A 21,589-nucleotide genomic window follows, 5' to 3' on the forward strand; every position below is an offset into this window, starting at 1 on the left:
TTGTTAACTGATTTGAAGGACGTCCTAACGAAAATTAATCGTGATGCTCCCTCTGTTTTTTCTCGGTTTGGTCGCAAGGGCCTTGTCTTCCAGTTTTATTTGAGGGCCTCTGAAACCTCTCGGCCGCCTGGTTTTCACCACAAATCAAATTCGGAGTTGAGAAAAATTCTTGATGAAACAGAAAAAGTTTTTGATAAATCGTGTCTCTTTTGGTGTTGTCAAAAGAACTGTTTCAGTTTTGGGAATTCAAAAACATAGCTTTCATATTTCTTTAATGGATAGAAAAAGGAAAAAAAATTTTGGAGCGTAGCTTCTATATTATACGAAGTAAACATTACATTTGAATCGATTATGTCTGTTTCCACTCCGATTTTCAGTAAGGAAGACACATTTGATATTAATGCCTTTGCGTTACATATAGATGATGTTGAAAAGCATCAGGGTTGATATCTTTTTAGATTTATCTTATGAGCTAGCAAATATTATGAATGCGTTTAAGATGTACCTCTTGTACTTTCACTGTTTGGCCACATTAGAAGAATGGACTGTGGTGTCAGCAAGATCTGTCTGGAAGGCATGACTAATGGAAAGAGAAACAGAGGACGACCATATAAAAGATGGAGAGATAACATCAAAGCATGGACAGAACTCGACACAATTTCCCTGAACATTCACGTTAAAGATAGAGAACTGTGGAAGCAGCTATCACATAGTCTGCCGCAGGAAGAGACAGCGATTGATGATGATGATGGTCTTGTACTTTCTGTAGGGCAATGCTCTAGGACCGATTCAGTACACTTGGATATCTTTTAATGACAGAGCTGCTAAGGATGCCTTGCGATAACCGTAAATCTTTCCGTCTGACATTCTTTAGAGAATAAAACGCCATAATGATGATAATTAAGTTAGGGGTCGATCGAGCATTTCCAATCAGAAACAAGAGCATATGATAATTCAGTATGGCAAAACGAGCTTCTTTTCTCTTTACATTAACAGTTTTTCTATTTTCTTGTCCATCGACTTTGAAGCTGCTAGATGGAACAATAACCTAGCTGAACTTTTTTTAGAACATTTACATTAGGTTTTACCTCGGGTCTTATTGTTGCACCACTTTCATTGAGGTATCACTTTTGCTCAATTTCAGTCAGTATTTCTTTTAAGTGGCAAAGAACTAAAGCTTGCAGTGCTTTAAAACCCATTAAAAAGTCTCGCGTTTGATTTCTAGAAAGAAAATTAAATATATGCCTACAAATATGACCTGGGAGCTTTTAGTATTAGTTTTTGATTTCTTGCTTAGTCTCAATTACGCAATCATTATAGCTATCATCATGCACATTATGTTTTCACTTCTTCTCCTATTTTATTTTATGTTGATTTGATTTAGTTCTTCTTTGATTCGATAACGTTGCTGATTTTTCTTTAATAAATGGAATAGATGATTAATGAAAATGATTAGCAATAAATCAAAATTAATGTTTTACCGGTCCGTACAGTACTTGGTGCCTTGTAGGTAGACCTGTGCACACTATGGTGGACAAACCAGAGCGGTTCTTGAGTTCCACGCTTAATGCTACCTTCAGGCAAATCATTTCATTTTCATTTCATATATGTTCTCATCATTAAATTATATACATAGCAACATAAGATGCAAACAAGATTAATTGGGTATAATTACAACAAGGTTACAGAAAAATACGCATCAAAAATTGCTGAAGAGGACATACAGAAATAACTCCTCAGAGCTTTCGAGCTGTCTGCCCTCGGTAAGACGTGGTTGCTACGATTAAAATTGAAAGATACTAACCGAAGAAGCATTTATGTATTAATAAACATAGTAACATTATTTTAAGAAAATTACATGAAGTGCGGGCAGAGGAAAGAGTAGAATAAATTGAAATAAAAAACAGAAAGATCAACTTTCAAATTAGATATTTTTTGTCGCTAAATTATTTATTCTTTGACACTAAATCTTACATAGCTCTAAAGTGCCGGGTGCGTAGCTCTAAAGTTCATCTCCAGTATTCAGTGAAATAAAATCTATGTAAGATATTAACAGCTTATGGTTTCGTTTAATTAGTTTTTCACTTTTAACAATTGATTAACTATTTACTTATGTATTTTTCTTTATACTGAAATGAAATAAAAAGCATTATAGATATATTTCAATGTATTATACGGAGAAAGAGTTCTAATTTCTAAAATGATTGTACAAGTTCTAGCCAATTTTTAGGAAATTTGGCTACGGTTATAGTTCCAGTTTAGAATTTTATTCAGGAGAAGGCCCTGAAGTAGAACTAGAACATTGAGATTGATTATCATTTGGGTAGAAAATCAAAATAACTGTCTTTCTCTTTAATCTCATCCGAATTCTATATCTACAATTTTACAATTTTTGAATTTTTGTCCGAAATGAGTGTGAAATTTTGTGATCGAAATTGGTTGTCCGAAACTTTCTTTTCAAAATTTGACAACAAATGAGATTAAGGCTTATTTTACAAATCTGACCAACACCCAGAAAAATAATGTAAATGTACTGATAGATAACCTAACTTCAGGGTTGGGACACGACACTGATGTGATCATTCTGGCGGCTTTTTCGGAATAATTTGTATTCTACCTCAAGAATTATTTCAGTTGTAGTGCTCAAATACATTTAGATGCATATTGGACAAAATTTTGTAATTGTAATTAGATAAATTTAAAAAGTATTTGACCCATCGCTGGAGTTAGAAATGCTCCTAATCCTATGACCCTGGCTCAGTGCCCTAGCCGCACTGCCCGCAACTGTGCCAATCAGCCTCTTTTCTAAACGAAATAATCAAAGCGGGGCTGTGAGATTTGGCGGTTTTTATGTTTTCATTTACGAAGACTCACCATCATGACATTGCCGTGTATCTAAGAAAGCTTGATTTTGATTTTTTCACTACTGTTTGATGCAACACGATGTATAATGGAAGATGGGCACAGATATGCTGACCAGCTAGGCCAAAATCTTTCTTTGATCGATCATAAAGTCCACAAGCTTGTTGATTTGCCTCTTCCTAGAGATTTGGTGCATTTAAATCTTCATTGCAATGAAATTGCTAGGATCGAAAATCTTCATGGACTGAGGAACTTGCGATCCCTTGATTTGTCGTCAAATGTCATCGTTAGAATCGAAGGTCTAGAATATCTAGAAAATCTACAGTCACTTAACTTGTCATGCAATCAAATCAAAGTTGTTGCCGGGTTGGGATCTCTAAGGTACAGAGGTTAATCAATTGTCCACCTTATTAAGGCATGGCAATTGTGTGTGCTGCTTTTGTAGAAACTAATATAAGGACACTCACGATTTTGCATATGATTTTTTATCCCTTGTAGAATAAACCTGGTATCGAATTTAAAGAGGATAAGGTAGTTTTATGTGGAAGTAGAGAGGTGTATGACCTAAAATTCAATAGAACAACATCTGATAATTTTCTTCACGTAGTTTCAAATTTTGCTGCAAGACAGCATCTGCTCCTTGAATTCTTTTTGATATTTTTGAAATGAAAAAAGTTTGACTTGCTAAGACTTAATTAATTTCAATCAAATTTCATCTTTGGATTTTTTGTGCATAGAATTGTTAGAATAGGTTGCTTCAGGGATGTTAGATTTGTAAACAATACTGTATGTGATTAAACGTGAGATGATATTAAGGATGCAAGACAAAGACAGATATAATCTAAAGCTATATAACTGAATTATTTAGACTTTTAAGATTCTTGTCTTTTTATCTTTAAGTTTTAAAACTTGAACATTTCCTATTTACAGGAAACTTGAAAAATTGAATTTATCTTACAACATCATAGATGATCTAACTGGGTTGAAAGATTTTCGAAGAAATACTCATGTGATTAAATTTGTTGACCTTCATGGCAACAAGATAACTTCCCTAGATCATTTGCTTGAATGTATTGCAAACTGTGGGACTCTTGAGCATCTAACTTTGCAAAAGAATGGAGACAGTAATCCTGTTTGCAGTATTCCTGCTTATCGACCAAATGTTTTTGCCCAAGTTAAAAACTTAGTGGCTTTGGATGAAAAAGATAAACATGGAAATGCTACAGTTCTTGGAAATGTCCAACAAATTTCACATCCAGGTAAAATATTTTGCAGCTTACTGCAGTTTTATAAGTGGTTCTAAGTCAAATATTATTTATGTTGCTTGATATGTTTAGACCTGTTTGGCACTAGACAAATTGTATAGATGCTTCAGTTCTTACTGCTGTATAGGGGTAGACACCCATAAATAATTTCCACTTACCTGGGTTTACTGATGTGAATCACACAACATAGTCTACAATATGTTAGTTTTAATAAGATTTCTGTACATTTGAATCATATTGAGTGAATATGGGCACACAAAAAGAGGCTAAGAAGAGATCAGTTGAACCCAACCTAGGGTACTACATCTGAATGCTCCGGATGCAAATCTTCAGGCCAGACAGCAAAATATTTCCAAAATTCTGAGTAATGCCAACTTCTTTGCTTTGATGTGAAGCTGCAAAATTAAGTAGGGAATAATAATAATAATATCATATTTATACAGGTTAACTTTGGTCAGCAACAACGTGCTGTTATCAATAAAGGACTTGTCTAAAATATACATGGATCAGGGGCGGCTGGGAGTAGAAAAGTATTGGTATTAGCCTTCGAAATTAAGACATAAGAAGGTCCCTCCGGATGGTCCTGAAACTATTTAACAGGGGTGGAGCTTATATGTTCTTATTCAGGAAGGTGGGCAAAATGACCTTTTCGATATGATGGTGTAAAATAGCTTTTGGCAATACCATATCTTACAAAATTATTTGAAGGCACTGGCCCCCGTTGTCTCCCCCCAGACACTGATGACCCTGTGGTAATGTAGTTCATCCTACTAGTTTTGGGTGAAGGATCGGTCCTACGAAATACAAATGAATTATGGCTGCGGCAAATTACTCGAGCGAAATCGTGTTTTGATACAGCGGTTTGCTGCCCAGTAATGGAGCCCCAAGGTATTAGCCCATTAATTCTAATACCATGAGGCTTTTGGCCCGCGAATGAGATTCTATTACGATAAAGCGAGCGATTTACTTTAGAGTAATGCAGCAAAAAAACGTAAGATGTATCATTTGATTTGAGAAACCGAGAGAAATCATGTGAGAATGTTGCCTGTGACTCTACGGTCATATAGAATCAAAGTTTTACAAAACATACAGTTCATACAAAACAACTTTTACAACTGCCTTTAGCTTAAACAAATTATTTCATGACTGTTGCTCTTTATATTCGGGGTCTAAATTTTGTCAATCCATCCAAAGGCATTGCTAGCAAAAGTACAGCTACATTTTGTAAATTCATAAAGTTAATTTCCAGAAATATTTTTTCTATAAGCTGAGGCCTTAGAATAGAGCTGGGGCTCTTTCCACCGTCCCTTCCACTGACAGTGGCCCTCATAGTATTAGAAATGAAAAACTAATACCTTGCAGGTGTTCACCCATTCTTCGACCATGGCTCAACAAGAGAAATTCACGTCATGCAGACCACAACAGACAAAAGAAATTTCGGGGCAGTGGATTAGTTTTTGGAGGCTAATACCATGGCCAGGGCTGCTGATTACGGCATGGATTACACTTTTCAAAGATTTCAATGAGGATTAGGAAAGCTTTCATTCAACGAACAGAAAAGCAAATATAGCTTGGCTATATGAATAGAGCTGGTCGCATCGATAAAATTGTTGTGAAAAAGTGGCAGCGTACAAAAAGCAAAATAAATTTCCTGCAATCTCAGAGACCCAAAGTCGCCTTCCTTTGAAAATAAAAAGGTATTAGACTAATACCTTTAATACCACCCCACGCCGCCCCTGACATGGATTACCGAAATAAAAATATACATGATGAAAATGAAATCTTAAAAGTCAAAGTTAAAATTTTTACAAAAAGTCTTAAATCTTAGAATTGAAGTTTCACACTTCATTTCGTCTGTTAGTTTATTAAAAATCTTTGCTCCTTGAAAGTAAAAGGCCTTCTTGCCTTTTTCTGATTGTACTTTGGGCAAAACAATATTTTTTGCATTGGCACGAGTACACTGCCTGTGTTTTACTCTAGTGAAGTAGTTTCAAAGACGTGTGGCGATGCGCTATTCAAACTTTTGAAAACTTCAAAAGCACACAACAGGCAACAACTTATCTCTCTTTTCAGTGTCAAGCCTAAACCTTTTTTAGTTCATTCTGAGCAAGTTTCCATATGCTTAGCAGTGGCGTGCTTAGCAGGGGGCAAGGGGACAATTAGCCCTCCCTGCCGATCAAATATCAGGGGCACCAAAATGAATTTTCACATTGAAGGGACACAGAAGGTTTCCCTAGCCAAATAGGTGACAAATGAGGACAATTTACATAAAATAACCAAACAATGCTAAAAGCAGACTTGAAGAGAACAAGAATCACCTTGCAAAAATCAACTCGTCTTTTTTACAAACTTTGATGTGCTTAACAAGGATCATCCAACACAATCTCCAAATCTCGTGCTTAATCTAAATGATTTTTGCACCAATTAGATACCAGGGATGTACCAAGGTAGGAGTTGCAGGGTGTTTTTGAGGAACCAGCCAAAAATTTTTGGCTTGGCAATAAATGTTTGGATAAGGCACCATTTCAAAAAATTATTGGGAGGGTGCAAGGAGTTTTGATTTACTGAAATGATAACAAATTATAGGAAGAAAAAGCTGAGAGATTGTGTCCCTATCTGAATTGAATTATGTTGCATAAGCTAAAACATTTAAACATTGACACCAGAAAGTTGATTAAAATCATCAAATAGCTTTCAGTCTGTAGATATTTATTTCAGAGAAAGCATTGTTGAAAATTGCTTCAAAAAGTGCATTTTCCTGCAAGCTAGAAGCATCAAAATTCGAGAGTTTTCTTTTCAGAAGGTTTTCTTTGCAATTTTTTCTTCCCTACCTCCAACCTTCCTACCCCAAACCTCTCGTAACAGTGATGTCCCTGATTATCATTGTTGTGCTGTACATTACATTAAACATTGGAAAAATCTATGAACTACCAATTTCATAATAATTCGTGACTTTTTTATAGTTTGTTTTAAAGTTTGATGCCTATTTTCTGATCCTGAATTATCAAATGATTGCTGGGAGGCTCTTTTGTATTTTGGATAGAATAGGGGATAGAATAGAATTGGATATAATATATATTTTGGATAGAATAGGGAAGAGAGTGCTTTCTTTCATCTGTTTGTAAATTTTTTCTAAGGGGACTAAATCTATCACTGCTTTCTGTCATTAGGCCTTGATGAATACTTGCAATGGCTTGTGCAGTCAAACCCAAGTGATTCTACCAGTGCAACTGTGGTAAAAATTTTCTATGAAATGATATTTTGCTATTTGCTTTGTTATTTCACAGTTTTTTACATCAATAACTGAATTTCTAGCAGTTTTATGATTAAGCAAATAAACTTTACTTTTTAGCAGGATATCTAAACAACCCAATTACACATAGTGGTAACTGTTTTTGTAGTACAAAGCTTCATTTTCTTACTTGTAGTCGTCTGACTCCCAAATTGATGTCAATACACCAAAAATCGATGAAGCTCTAGAGAGATTTAAAGACAGAGCAAGGGCTCAGAAAGTTACAGATGTAATATCAAAATCACAGTCTATGCAAAATGAAAATGAAGAGCATAAACAAAATGAAGTTACAGATAGACTCCACCTTCTTGAGAAGCAAATAGAATCGTTGCTGAACTTGCAAATCCAAAAGCAGGTCTGAATGGTGCATTTTTCTAATGCTATAAAAAAGACCAGTTGATTGTTTGAATGTCATCAAAACCTTTTATTTTTTAATTTTCTCATTTCTAAGGGTTTTTAATTTAAATAATATCTTTGCAATATATGTTTTTGCACTTTTATATAGATGATTCCTGAGAAGGACATAGAAACAATAACACCAACTTCAGCATCAACATCACCTGAAACTACAGGTACACAACAGCAGAAGCCAAGAGGCCTCACAAGAAGAAAAGCTCATGCTAAAGAGTCTGCTCATCGCGACTGTAAAATAACAAAACGTGTGCCAGCTATCAAAAGTGAGACTTTCTGTCAAAACTAGATATTCAAGGAATTCTTTATTTCTTCAGGAGTTACCTTACAATGTCACTAATGGATTTATTTCCTATTGATTCAGGAACAAATTAAAGAACAGAGAAAAAGCAAAATTGATGAATAGAAATAATTTGTATGGCAATAATTAGCTCCAGGTTGAATATGATTTTTTAGTGTTTTAGAATTTTAAATGACATCAAAATTTTTTAGGGAATGTCATAAGAGAAGTAAAAACCAGTAGTTCAGATGAAGTAAAGAGAGCAGCAAGAAAAGTCAGAGACCCAAAAGATGATGAAGCAGCATTGGTAAGTATTAAAATTTACAGTGTAATATTTGCTTTCATTTAAGTTAAGATTGTAATAGGACTAAGGCAATGTATCTGTTAGCAATTTATTTGATAATTTCAGTAGTCAGGTATTGCTGCAGTGGAAGTTTGAAAGGCGTTACTGATAGAAACTTAGTAAACGATAGAAATGTCTGCCTCTCTTTCTTTTATTCGTGAAGTAGATACAAAATGAAACTTTTCTTTTTCTTAATATTTTTGATTATGTTACCTTTGATCCTGTAGTGATGCAAAGGATATTTTGGATATGAAATGCTTTTTGGAGCGGAGTTTTATCTTTTTCTGATTTTTCTTTCATCCATTCTCTGTACTTTCCAACACTACAACTCCGCGATCTCTGCACTGTCCCGCTAGAAATCAGGATGGTGAACCTCTGTAAAAGTTGTATACTTATAACCTTCAAATCACCTTTTCGTTGCGCCACTTCGCATTTCAATTCAGAAACTCCACTTTGATTCTTATTATTTGCAAGATTGGCTAACAAGCTGTTGAAATTAAGTTTTTCAAGTTAAGCTGGTGTTTTGTTTGGTTAACAGTTAATGCTACAAGAGCTTGATGAGGAGCGAGAACGACGATGGAAGGCTGAACAAGCAGCTAGAAGACTAATTAACACAGTTAAAGACATGCAAGAAAAAGGTAACGGTATATTTACCAGGGACAAGGCTGACAATTTAGACTAACGTCCTTACTATGTCTTACTTTGTTTCTTTTCCAACAAAACAAAAACTACCTAGGTCTATTATCTCCGACTGGTCTTATTGGTTTCCTGCAGACATTGACAATCATTATGCAGAGGAAACGTCTGGGAACATAGCCAATATACATTGGATGGATGCGTCCGCTTTCTGGCGTTTTCTTGCATGATGTTGTTCGTTATGAAAGTTTGTTATTTTCACCCAAACTAGAATGATGATGTTGCAAGTAGTTTAGGGAGTAGAAGGTCATGAAACGCAAAAAAGCAATTTTACGTTCTATCACTTGACTTTATCTAAGTGTACCAGAATCTGTTTACGTGTCTGACGAACTTTCAAACTGTGTTTTTCTATTGCTCATAATATAATGATGCAGTTTTTATAAAGAGGATATCACCGCAACTTTTATTGCTCTTTTATTTGCATAATTGTTTCCTTTTTGCTTGTCTAATGCTGCTTTATCTCTTTAAGTGGCCGAAGAAAGAAAATATGCCGAGACTGCGATTTCCACTAGCGCAAAATTGAAGAGTGCTTTGGCCTTAGAGAAAGATGAACGGACGAAGTGTGAGAAGCTTTTAGTCCTGGAGCAGGTAGTTAAATTTTGTGAGGATTGTTGTCTTTATACAAATTTGCCAGTGTTCTCTGTTTAAATTTGTATGACTGAAAGAAGTGACTAATAATATCTGTTCTTAAGCACAAAATATCTTGTTTTTGTCTGCCTCCAAATTGACAGTGCCCATCTGTATTACCAGATAATTAATGTTGTAGTATTTTCGGTAATTCTTCATCCTGTTTCATTGTGGCTCGACAGCCAACTCTTGTTATTACTTCAGCAGAATATTACAAGTGAGACTAGAAATGTCTTTCAACTGATTGAGTTTCCTGCAAAAATAATACATTGCATTGAACATATTTTAGAGAATCAATAAATCTATCTGACTAAGTTATTCTGTAATCTATTTACCGGCTATTTGTACCTACACAGACCTTTTTAACCCAGGATAAATGTGAGGAACTGAAAGGCGAGGTTGCAAAGCTTCGACAGTATGAGAACGAGGCCAAGAAGATTATAAGTTCTTTAGAGGAAACTTCAAGGAATTCAGACAGAGAAAGGTTAAAAGTGCAAGCACTGAAGGTGATTTTTATAACAGGATTACATGTAGCCGCTTTATTGTCTTAAGCCTTTTCTGATAAATTCACGTAGTACTAGATGACTTTGCTATTTTCATAATTTCTATATGCCTCTTGACCTTATTCAGTACTTTTATTCTGCCATTTGTTAATGTAGAAATGTGTATTGTCTAGGGAAAAGTGCAATGAAGATAAGGTAGGAACAACGAGAAAATTGAAATGTATCTATTTGTCTATCGGGTTTACTGTGTTGAACTTAACATTTGCTCTTTCTGCAAAGGCATTCTGTCTAGGGTGTCAGCAAGCTTCAAAGTATTTTGTTTATATTAGCTAAAGTATGGTACTTTCTTTACAAAATCTATTGTTTTTCCCTGTTCTATACTAAATTTTGCTTGTAATCCGCTTTCTGGAACCTTGACCTTGATTTGATAATTTTTAGGATAAACAACTTCAAGAGGCCCAGTTTAAGGCCGCTGCCATTACTCGCGAAGTCGAGCTTCTGCAAGAAAGCGAGAAGAATTTGAAGCAGCGTGTCAGCCAACTGCAAGAGCTCTTAGCGAATCGGGAACAAAATCACATGTATTTTATACCATTTCTACTACTCCCCCAGTCTTAACAGTACAATAAATTTTGTATTTTTCGGATTTTTCAAGTTTTGTAAAACTGATATATGACAGACAAGCATAATACTAATTTTCATTTTAATTTATATTGTACCAATGTTTTGTGCTATTTTTTATATTTACAAGCAGATTCTTTGCCTGCTGCTAGGGCTCCTTGTAGCTGTTCTTCATAATTCTCAGTAGGAGCAAGAGAGAAAGCTTTTCCTTTAACCTTTGATAGCGTGGCATTCTTTATCGAAACTCCAGCCTTTTACGAAATAAACATTTTTTTGTTCTGTTTGAAGATAATGGTATAGATAGAAGCATGCTTTATTACCAAGAGGCATTGAAATACGATCCATTCACCCTTTCAATTTAAATATATTGTTGATAGAAGCTTCTTCTAAAATTGGCATTAATACGTTTTTTATTTCTTCAACTCAAGATAAACTTGCCAAGTCTTTCTTTGTCAGTCATAAGATTTGAAAATCAAAACTTTCTCTCAGAACTTTGTTGTAACACAAAACGTTGTAACATGTAAGTTCATACTGGTTTATGGCTGGAATATTTGGGTAGCAAGCTTTATGTTCTAAATTATTAAGTGGGGTTACCTGCAATACTTCTTAGTTCGTCTTAGAAGTTTAGGATAGTGCAAATATCAATGCCAGCTTTTTGCATAGAAAAACCTATCATTTTTTGTAGCTGGGTAATGTTCCAAATGCTGCTCACTGAAAATCTTTCTTTTGTTTTCAGTTTATCTTTCTATTTGCATGAGTTGTCTATAATCGTATTGTTCTATGCCTTAGAACGTCTTTGGATGGTATGGTGAAGCTTGATGGGAAAGAGGTACGGGATATTGTGGAGAAAGAAGTAGCCAAACAAGAAGGAAGGTATTCACAGCTGATGCAACAATACAATGAAAGGTAATCTGGTGCAATTCCATCACCTTTTTTACGACATGTCAAATTTATGCATCATGAATGACTCATCCTCAATTAGAAGATGTTCAAAGAGAATGTCTGTTTGCAAGAAAAGAGTTGCCAGATTGCTGTGGACATTGATTTATAAAGTTTACTCTATGTACCAACCACATGACCATAGCTGAAACAGATCTCGATACAAGTTACGATAGGCTAATTTTATTTTGGGTGATAAGTAATAAAAAGATGAGGTGATGGAATTTTATCTGGGCTTAGGATTTTCAATTTCTACCATAGAATTTAAAGAAAATCATAAAATTGCCCTAGATGTCTAAATACCTCCATTTATTCAAAATTTGCCGAAATATAGCCACGCGAACGTGGGATCTATCTCTATCAAATGATTTTTATTTGTTCTTGGTTATCAAATTTATTAACCAAAGACAATAGTAACCCTTTTTGTGATATTAAGGTTGTTTACTGGCATTATGTCAGTCGATTTATTGCAGATTTATTAATTTTCACATTTGAAATAATTTTGTGGCATTCTTTCACATTATGTAGTCCGAATTCAAAATTTTCAATGATATGTTTTTACGAAATTTTCACTTAACCACTGTATATTGAAAAAAATTTCTTTCGCCGAGTTTAAGCTCTGATAAAACCCTTGCATATATAAACGCGAAAGGAAATGTTTGTACATGGCAACCACAATAATTTGAATTTTTTTCTTATTGACTATTATTGTTAATCTCTGCTGAACCTGAAAATTATAAACTTTTATCTATGAAATTAAATACTGATTGACGTCTTCTTTCTCTACAAAAAGACTAGAAGCAAGAAATAGAGATTATGCTTTGCTTGAAGACGAGTTTAGAGCTGGTCTACAGATGGAGGCTAATCGCTTCGGAGAGGTAATTTTCCTTTGACATGTCTGAGAAAAGCATCGATTTGTATTTAATATGCAAAGTCAATTTCTTTTGGCCGACAATTCTTAGGATTTATTACTTTATTTGTTAAAGAGTTTTTTTCTCCTTTCTTAGTTTTAAGATTTTAACTAAAATAGATTTCCAGACATAAGGAAAATATGTTAAATGATTTTCGAAAATTTGTTAGCTACAAGGTTTGAGAAGTCTGTTTGCTAGACTAACAGTTTTCGCTCTATTCCATACAGTTAGAGCTTGATTCTGATTTGGTTTTGCTTTGAAGTACTGTCAAAGAGAAAACCAACTTTTTGAAATTAACATTAAAGTTGTTTTCTAACTTATCGTTAAAAAAGATTGGATGGAAATATTTTCGAAGCACAAATTAGAGCATTTTATCTTTTGTGTAGCTGCAAGGGGCGTATTCAAAATTGCTTGATGAAAGTTCAGAAATGCGAAGATCGATGCAGATTTTAAAACAAAAAGAGTCCAAAGCCACAGCACTGGTGACAGAACTCACTTCCGTAAGTATTTCTTCAATCATACATTGCAATTCTTCAGTAGGCACGATTTTCGCCAGCGTAACTTGTTATTTGACTACAAACATATTATAACATTAAACATGAAAGCATATAAGAAATTTGTTTGAATGCCTGCATTGTAATCATCGTCTGATAATAAACGGTTATTGCCAAAATCCATCAGCGATTGGCCGGAGTCCTTGGTTTTACCACGATGCTCCGATTCCAACCTTTCATATAAACAGCCCTTTTCACAGTTCAGTTTTTTTCTGTTGATTATTTTATCTGATTAGCTGAATAGAAAACAAGTGAAAACAGCTTGGTTAATTGAAAGTTGCATTTGGGCTAGTTTGCTCCATTATCTCACACAGCTCTGGAATACTCACAGGGAAACTGAAGATTTGCTGCCCACCGACCTAAACGACCTATTTGGTTCTTCAATCCAAATCAGAGATCGCTGGTTGTCCAATTTTTAAAATGCAATGGCAATCATTTTAAGGCATGCTTGATCTTTCGTCTGACATTCTTCAGAATATACAATGTCACAATGTCAGAATGATGATCGACAATTCTAAGCTAGGAAATGTATATATTCTGCTGTGGATTGAAATGGGCCAATCAGAAAAACTCAAGCACATGACCGGTAAAGTTGTCAAATCAGTAAATAGCTTTTTATAAGAGTCAACAAAATGTTGCTATGAATGTTGAATAACAACAAAATGTTGTTATTTTTTGGGAAGTAAAGAGTAAGGGGATTTTCCAATCTAATCTTGTAACGGCACACCTTTTTTGTTGTTTCTTTAATACATTCCAATGTCTGATTGTTTTGTTTTTTCCAATGTTTCTTCAAATGTTCGAGATAGTCCTAATTTCACCTAAGAAGCACGTTTGCGGTGTGATTTCTGTTCGCTGATTGGCGAATTCCGATTGAGACATTAGCAATGATCAGAGTCCACAGCCAATCAGACAGCTGTCTGCTTTGCTCTTCATACCAATATAATGTATGATTCTTTTTTATGTTCAGATGGTCAAAGAGCAAAAAGGAAGACTGACAGAAGTTTCCAGAAACAAGCAAGAAATGCAGGTTGACTTTAAGGTAAATTTTATATATTCTGTAACATTTTTAATTAGTATGGGGTCGAAATATAATATAGATCAAGGCCAATAATTATGTTTTCAGCAAGCATTAAGGCATTAGGAATCAAAAATTTTATTTTTATGAATGAAACATAACTTAAGCAGTCATGAAGCTAGTGGCCAAAGCTTAGTAAAAATCTCTGGTTTGTGAAATGATGCTTCGAATAAGCCAATTATACCTTTTTTTCTTGCATTTTCAAGCATATCTAACAGAAGGCTTCCTTTTAGATTTATTTTTGCATTTATTTCAATCTATTTTATGTGTTTAGTGGCTGCAGGGTAGCAATGTATTTCCATGCTTCCTGTCGTGTCGCAATGTTGATGTTTGCCCATAGATTTTACACTTGCAGAGAGTTTACGTACAGCCAATTGTTGAACTTTTTGAATTAGCAAGAATTTTGCTTTGTTTTCGTCGCGAAGGCAAATTTTGATGCTTGAAATGCTGGCTTATGATTATTTATTGTTAGTTTTTTCATAGCCTGTTTGGTAAAAAATTTTTGCCATCGGGTGTTTCTGTTTCAAATAGATGTTTAGGTTAAAATGTTTTTTTCTTAACTGATAGTAGTTAAGATTTTTTGTTTTCTTTTCAGGAAAGAATCCAGTTACTTGAAAATCAGCTAGAAGCTTCTAGAAAACAACTCTCGAAAATGGAAACTTTTCGGCAGGCAAGAATTTAAAAACGAAACCAATAATTTTATCTTGCTGAAGATAAACCTTTTCGCCAATCTATTGTTTAAGTAAACCATTGTTTCACTTTTTTTTCGTTGGAAGTTTAACTGTGTAGATGAACTCATATGACACTTATATGGGGGAGCTTCTTATTCAGTTTCACTTCGCTGCTTAGCATGTCAATATAAAGCAGCTATGCTATTCTATTAAAAATAGCTTGAACCTTCAAGTGCTATCATCTGTATTTTAAGTTTTTTATTGAATTTATATTTAGCAGGAGTAGAAGTGCATTATGCCAGTTTTATGGCCCAAATTGCTCCAAGCTGGATGCAATATCTATTTTATTTGCTACCTACTTTTCTGGTATTGTTTCTTGGAAATCGTATCTACCTCGTTTTGAACAGGATAAAGACAAGCTGCTGGCGCAAGTTAAGGCCCAGGAATCTTTGATTGAAGGGCTGCGTGCAGAAAGAAAACTCTGGGGCGAAGAGTTAGCTCAGCAAGGTTCGTTTTTAGATATTTAATGGAAGAATTATTTTCGACACAACACTCAGCGATATTGTCTGCTCTTTCCTGTTAACCGCTAAGGGTTTTACCAAGAGTCGTTATTCATATTTGTGTTTTCTTGCATTGAAGAGCCCGTTTGAGTTTACAGGCTTTAGAACAGCTATAGAATGTCTTCTTTCTCAACCCTTAGTAATTCTCGACGAATCTTTTGATGATGTTAAATAAGTATTCATCAATCTAGGTGCATCATTGGCACATGATCGTGGCCGCCTGGAAGCTCAAATAGAAGCCTTGACAAGTCAAGTGAAGCAGATGAAACAGAGAGAGCAGGTAAACCTGTTTCAAAATTCAATATTTTGAGAGATGTTTTGCATCTCCAATTTTATTCTCTATAGTCATCTTCAAAAGGGCAATGAACATTAAATGTTTTGCTTCTCATATTTTTTAGGAGAACTTAGATACGCTGAAGATAAAGACAAAGCTCATTGAAGATCAAACAGACACAATTAAGAACCTCAAACAGGTAAAACAATATGATAACATATATAATTATGCGAGTTAATAAATATTGTTACTTGGCAAATTCACTGAAGTCACACACCATGTGTGTCGAGGTGCCTGTTGCAGTTACTTTCACTTTTTATTTTATATTCACAAGTTCTCAATATAAATGGTATGTAAATCGATTAATTCTGTGTAGAATTTGGCATGATAGCTAACTCTTTGTTTATTAAAGAGGAAAGCTATGAAATGTGGGCCCCTAGAAACGCTTCAAAATTTAGTATCTTGCCGTGTAATTTTCAAGTTTTGACCTGCGGCTGAACCACATTATAGACGTCATGGCCGTTCTTTCTTCAGAAGCCGTTTTCTGCCTGATGCACGTGGGACTACGTTGTACTTTGGCTACGAGTGCTGTCTCAAGTAAACCGATTTTCAGATTGGCACGAATTTTCATGAGCACCCAAAAGCTTTTTAGTTAGTGTTTTGGTAAGGTTGAAGCATAACTTTAGAGCTATAGTCGACAAGAAGCTTTGCCATTGAATATCAAATGTTGTTTTGAATTTAGGAGTTAGCAATTCAAAAAACAGAAATAAAGAAAGCAAAAGAAGATCTATGGGCTGAAAGACGAGATCTAGAACAAGAACTGAAAGAAGAAAAGAAGAATTCAAACGAGTTTCAGGTTCGACTGTTACTATTTCGGTACATCTTTTGGGCATAGTTATGAAGGCATTTGTTCGAAGTTATATCCTGCGCAACCAAGGCCGGACACTTGATCAAATATTGGGGGGGGGGCAAGCCTATTGTTTTAATAAGATGACGTCACATTTTCCATTGTTCTAGAACAAAAGACCAATGTCCTCTAAAGAATTGGGGGGCAGTCGCCTCCCCCCAAGTGTCCGCCACTGTGCGCAACCGCAGTCAACATTACAACATATTGATTGCTTATATTGGATGATGACGTCATCAGGATGATTTTGTTTTTAATCAAATTTATCAAGATTATTTTCCAAAAGCAAGCTTTCATACGTACTTTTACAAGGCTTAAGCTTTTAAGTTATTGCTACTAAAAAAATAATCTTTTAATGCAGGAGGTTGTAGAAGCTTTACAGTCAAGAAAGGAAGAGCTCAAATCGCAGTTGGGAATATCGAATATGGATCTAGAAAAGGCAAGAGAGGACCTCAGGTAACCAAAGACTCTTTTTTTACTTTCACAAATCCTACATTTCAGCATTAAGTTTGCATTTTTGTTCTGAAGCTGTAACTCTCATTTTTCTAACATTTTTGTTGTTCTCTTTGATATCATTCTCTTTGGTGTCATTTCCGTGCATCAGCTATTTTACAACTTTTTTAGGATTTTGAAGAAACAATGGGACGAAAGGAGTCTAATGATTGATCAGCTGGAGCAAAAGGTGGTTAAAATGAAAAATAACTTTGACAACAAAGAGAAAAACCTGAGGGAAGAGAGAGACGCTGCGTTAAAAACAGCAAAGTCAGTAGACCTTTTTTCTTCTCTTTTTCATTTACTGTCTATTTAATCGTTACAAAGGAGATCTCGCAGTAAAGCTGGATTTCTAATTGTTTTATCACTCGGGAGGAGTGAAAACCTAGCTATGTTGAGTATTAGCTATTGAAAATAATTCTTTGCCAACTTTGGACACATTGAGACAGCCAAGCTCTGAAAAGTTTCTAATTTCATTCATTTCATTCGCAGCCATCAAAGGTGGCTTTATAGTTTTGTATATTGTACGATGTTTACATAGCATTCATATAATGACGTTGACAGAAGTGATGCTAGTATTTTATGAAAATAGCTTCTAAATATTGCGTGAGCGTGGTTTTTGTACACGAAATCGTTTACCAAGATGAGTTGAAAAATAAAGGAAAAAAGCACTGCCAGCATGTAAATACTCCAGGTGTGCACAGTTTCCTGTACTAGCAAGGGTTTTCTTAGTCATGGATACTCAAGTTAGGAAAAACAGTTCAAGCACATACCAGGAAGCTATTTTTTGACTAAGTTTGTGCTGTTATGTGAACGAAATTGTATTCAATAACAATGCAATCCCGACTGGTTTTTATTTTTAAAGATCATTCATTGTCCTCGAGAGATAGCGAAATAATTTTGTCACCTTGAATTGTTAACGCTCAGATTTTCTTAATTCTGTTCCTTAGAATGTCTGTAAAATATATGATAGGTTAATAAAGATTCGGGGAAAAACCGATTTTGTTTTATTACCTGCATTTTGTATCTTTGGTCTGGATAGATTTCCTGTTGATTTTTAACGCGATACAACTCTTGATGGAGAAGTCGTGTAATAATAATGACGTCGTCAAATGCAGCTCTTTGCGTTAAGCAACCTTGTCTAAAATGAACTTTTACGAAATCAAAATAAATCTAGCTTAAAATCTACTTTACATAATTGCAATATTATATAAATTTCAAGTTTTTATAGCAATATTCCACAAATTTCAGCTTAACAAGAGAAAAACTGAAAACCTGTGACGATTCATTTCGACGACAGTTGGATGAAAATCAACGCAATCATGATTTGAAACTGCGTCAAGTGATTGCAAGCAAAGATGACGAGATAAGCAAAACAAAAGCAAAAGTGACAGAAGTTGAAGATGAAATGAGAGCGTTGCTAGAGGAAGCTGCCTTATCAAAACAAAATCTTGAAATGAAAATAAAACAGCTCGGTAAAGCTTTCTCTGATGTTCAGCTCGACCTAGGGAGATAAAATTATTTGTAAGTTTTCTGTATATATATATATATATATATCTATATATAATATTAAAATTGTGATATTTATATATAATATTAAAATTGTGATATTTATAGCAATCATGCTTCCTTGTTAAACTGCTGTGCAAAATAAAACAAAACTCACATGATCTTGCCAAAACTCACAACCTTGTGCAGGAGCCAGGTTTGGCAAGGTGGGTACAAACTCGGGGAAAAGACAAACATACGTTCCGGAGGGTAAAATTTTCTTTGCTACCAAGAGTCTTGTTAGAGACAGGTTATTTTTAGGAACATCACTAGAGGAACGTTTCAAAGAGCAAAAGAAAAGGAACAAGACAGGGAGCTTGTTTGATGATGACCCTTCATAAGAGGCGCATATTGCCACTGCACATTGCCACTGAGCTGTTGATCGTCTCATCAAGTCTTTGTTAAAAATTTTTTTATTCTGGGGCTATAGTTACACAGAGATTTGTCAAGGGACCTTTGTTGTTGCCAAGAAGCATCGTGAAACCGATTGATTTGTTGTCTTTATCCATTCCTATCTCTTCAGTGAAAAACATTCAAGGCTAGTGATCGGTTAAAAATGTCATACTGTTAATGACGATATGAGTGAATTAAAACAGTTGAGCTTAAGTACAGTTTGCACAGGAGGGCTTCTCCTGTATGGGGAAGTTATCAAGCGAGAATATCCATATGCCTCAACTGCGGGATTTGTTAATTGTGGTGAGCACGAAACAGTACCGTGCTAAATTGTCATTCACGTGGCGAAAACCCATTTGCTTGAAACTGTTTGATTTATTCTTGAAATCACTATAACACCAAGAATTTCTTTCACCTTCGTAGCATCATTAAAAATACTAATGTTGTGCAGTCATGCCTGATTAGATAAAATCGAGTTTTATTTTGTAACTGGAAGTTAAACACCAGAGGATTCAGGAGGATTACTGAATCATTAAGAAATATTTTTTCTAAGTAGTTTCATCATGTCTCGAAAAGTTCGTTTTCAGACTTAGCGTGCGGTTTTCTTGATTTTCATCTTAAATATTCAGAGTCTATAGAGAAAAAGGATAATTGGCGATTGTTTTTTTTCATTAAAAAATATTGTTCCTCCATTAATAATTTGGTTTAATCAAGATTAATTATTATTAAATTTCCAAATGTTTGCCACGTGTCTCCTTGATCCTAAGACGTAAATCTTTTTGGAAAAAAGTCCTTTACTTCGTTTAGAAATTTAAATTGTCTTCATTTATGGGGGAAATGCCTAAAATCGTGGTGCTTTTTAAAAATGATAATATGAAAGCCAATTGCTAAGAGTTTTGTGGTCACTAGCTCAGCCTTGCCCCCTATTCAAATAATACACAATAATGTCTATGACGTTTTCCTTCCAGAAATGACGCTTTCTTGGGCTTTGTTTTTCATTCCCTTGCTATAAAGAGTAATTAGAACGGGTGTATGAAAACATGAACCCATGTTGAAACTCTTAGCGTTTTTCCTTTTGAAATCTTCTATTGCTAAAAATACCAAATTATCTAAAAAAGCATCTTAAAAAGGAGCTTTTAAACTCTATTTTCTAGTCTTATTTTTTGGACAATCGCAATCATGATTATGATGATTGTGGCCTCATCCCCTTCCCTATTTCTTTGATGCCATTTTTCAAATCCTCATTCAAGCATATTTTTAAAGTCACCATAACGTTATACAGAAAAATCACAAAATTGTAAGGTTGTAAGTTCTTAAACAAGGGTGCAAAGCCAGTGTCAGAAACCACGGATGGTAGAATACACATCACCGAAGTCAGACGTCTATATATCGAATTACAAAAACTTGTGAATTAAAGAAATTATCCTTTAATCGTTAGCGTTGTATTTTCTTGTCTCCTGCAACATCAGTCATAACTTTTATGTAGCCTATGGTTTCTAGATACGTCAAAGGAACCAGGCGCTGCAGAGTTTGCTAAAAAGGGGGAAATATTTGAAACCATGCCTTAATCGATATTTCAGAAGCGTTTCTGCTTTGCAATCATTTAGTGCTACGTCTCTTCTAAGTATGAATGTATTTTGCACGTTTTCTTTATATATTCCACTCGTGAATTAACAAATACCCATACCTAATCATTTTTCATCAATTTGTCAAAATAATTAAGTGAACCCTATTTGAAAAAGAGCGGGTAACGGCCTTCTTCCCATACTCCTGAAGTGCAGCCACGGCCTGAAATATACATGATTAGAAATAATTCTCGATGAGGCACTTTCAGTATTGAGTTTTCAATGCCTTTTTCTTCGTTCTCAGCATCTCAAGAAAGGCTAGGTCAGAACTGTAAGGATCCTACTGATTTCGGTTGGTACTCCTGTTTGTTGATCCTCTATTTAAACTTTGGGGTGTAGAGCAGGACTGTTCTAAGTTGCAACTCCGAGTTTCCCGCTTAATGTTAAACATCAGGGGCAACTCTTGAATTACTCACTTTTTGAGCATGTTATTGTGTTTAGTTGGTATGCCCTATAATTCGCCTATTTGTGTTGAATAGTTACATCAAGAGCCACGCTTCTGTTTTACAAGCAATCCTTTTCAATGATTAAACTGGACGTGTCTGCTCTTTTCCCCTGATTCCAGGGGCGTTGCGACCGGGGGTGTGGGGGGTGTCACATTCCCCCAATAGTATCTCAATAGAAAATTCCAGGTAAAATCCGCTCGGAGGAAAAAACGCTTTAGATATTTCAGAGACCTTCATGTCATAAAATCAATAAAGGATCAAGCAATGGTAGTTGCTCCGTTGGTTGAATATGATATTTCT

The 21,589-nt window shown here is 34.9% G+C and overlaps 1 protein-coding gene across 2 annotated transcripts; it reads left to right on the top strand.

Moving 5' to 3' along the window:
- Positions 1-2,837: 2,837 nt before the first annotated feature.
- On the top strand, positions 2,838-18,834 carry LOC135691307 (leucine-rich repeat and coiled-coil domain-containing protein 1). 2 transcript variants are annotated; one of them, XM_065209131.1, is made up of 22 exons: positions 2,838-3,243; positions 3,793-4,121; positions 7,298-7,362; positions 7,556-7,774; positions 7,925-8,096; positions 8,323-8,417; positions 8,992-9,091; positions 9,619-9,737; positions 10,133-10,282; positions 10,718-10,857; positions 11,687-11,803; positions 12,630-12,714; positions 13,134-13,247; positions 14,269-14,340; positions 14,972-15,046; positions 15,455-15,554; positions 15,799-15,887; positions 16,006-16,080; positions 16,624-16,737; positions 17,147-17,241; positions 17,410-17,547; positions 18,529-18,834. In XM_065209131.1, the coding sequence occupies exons 1-22, from the start codon at positions 2,951-2,953 to the stop codon at positions 18,791-18,793; spliced, it is 3,021 nt and encodes a 1,006-aa protein (XP_065065203.1). In that variant the 5' UTR covers positions 2,838-2,950; the 3' UTR covers positions 18,794-18,834. The 2 variants fall into 2 exon arrangements, with proteins under 2 accessions (XP_065065203.1, XP_065065205.1); XM_065209133.1 differs by having other exon boundaries at positions 10,148-10,282.
- The last annotated feature ends 2,755 nt before the right edge of the window (positions 18,835-21,589 follow it).

The sequence above is a fragment of the Rhopilema esculentum genome, chromosome 4 (assembly GCF_057945365.1).
Source record: "Rhopilema esculentum isolate cy_ngs chromosome 4, ASM5794536v1, whole genome shotgun sequence".
NCBI lineage: Eukaryota > Metazoa > Cnidaria > Scyphozoa > Rhizostomeae > Rhizostomatidae > Rhopilema > Rhopilema esculentum.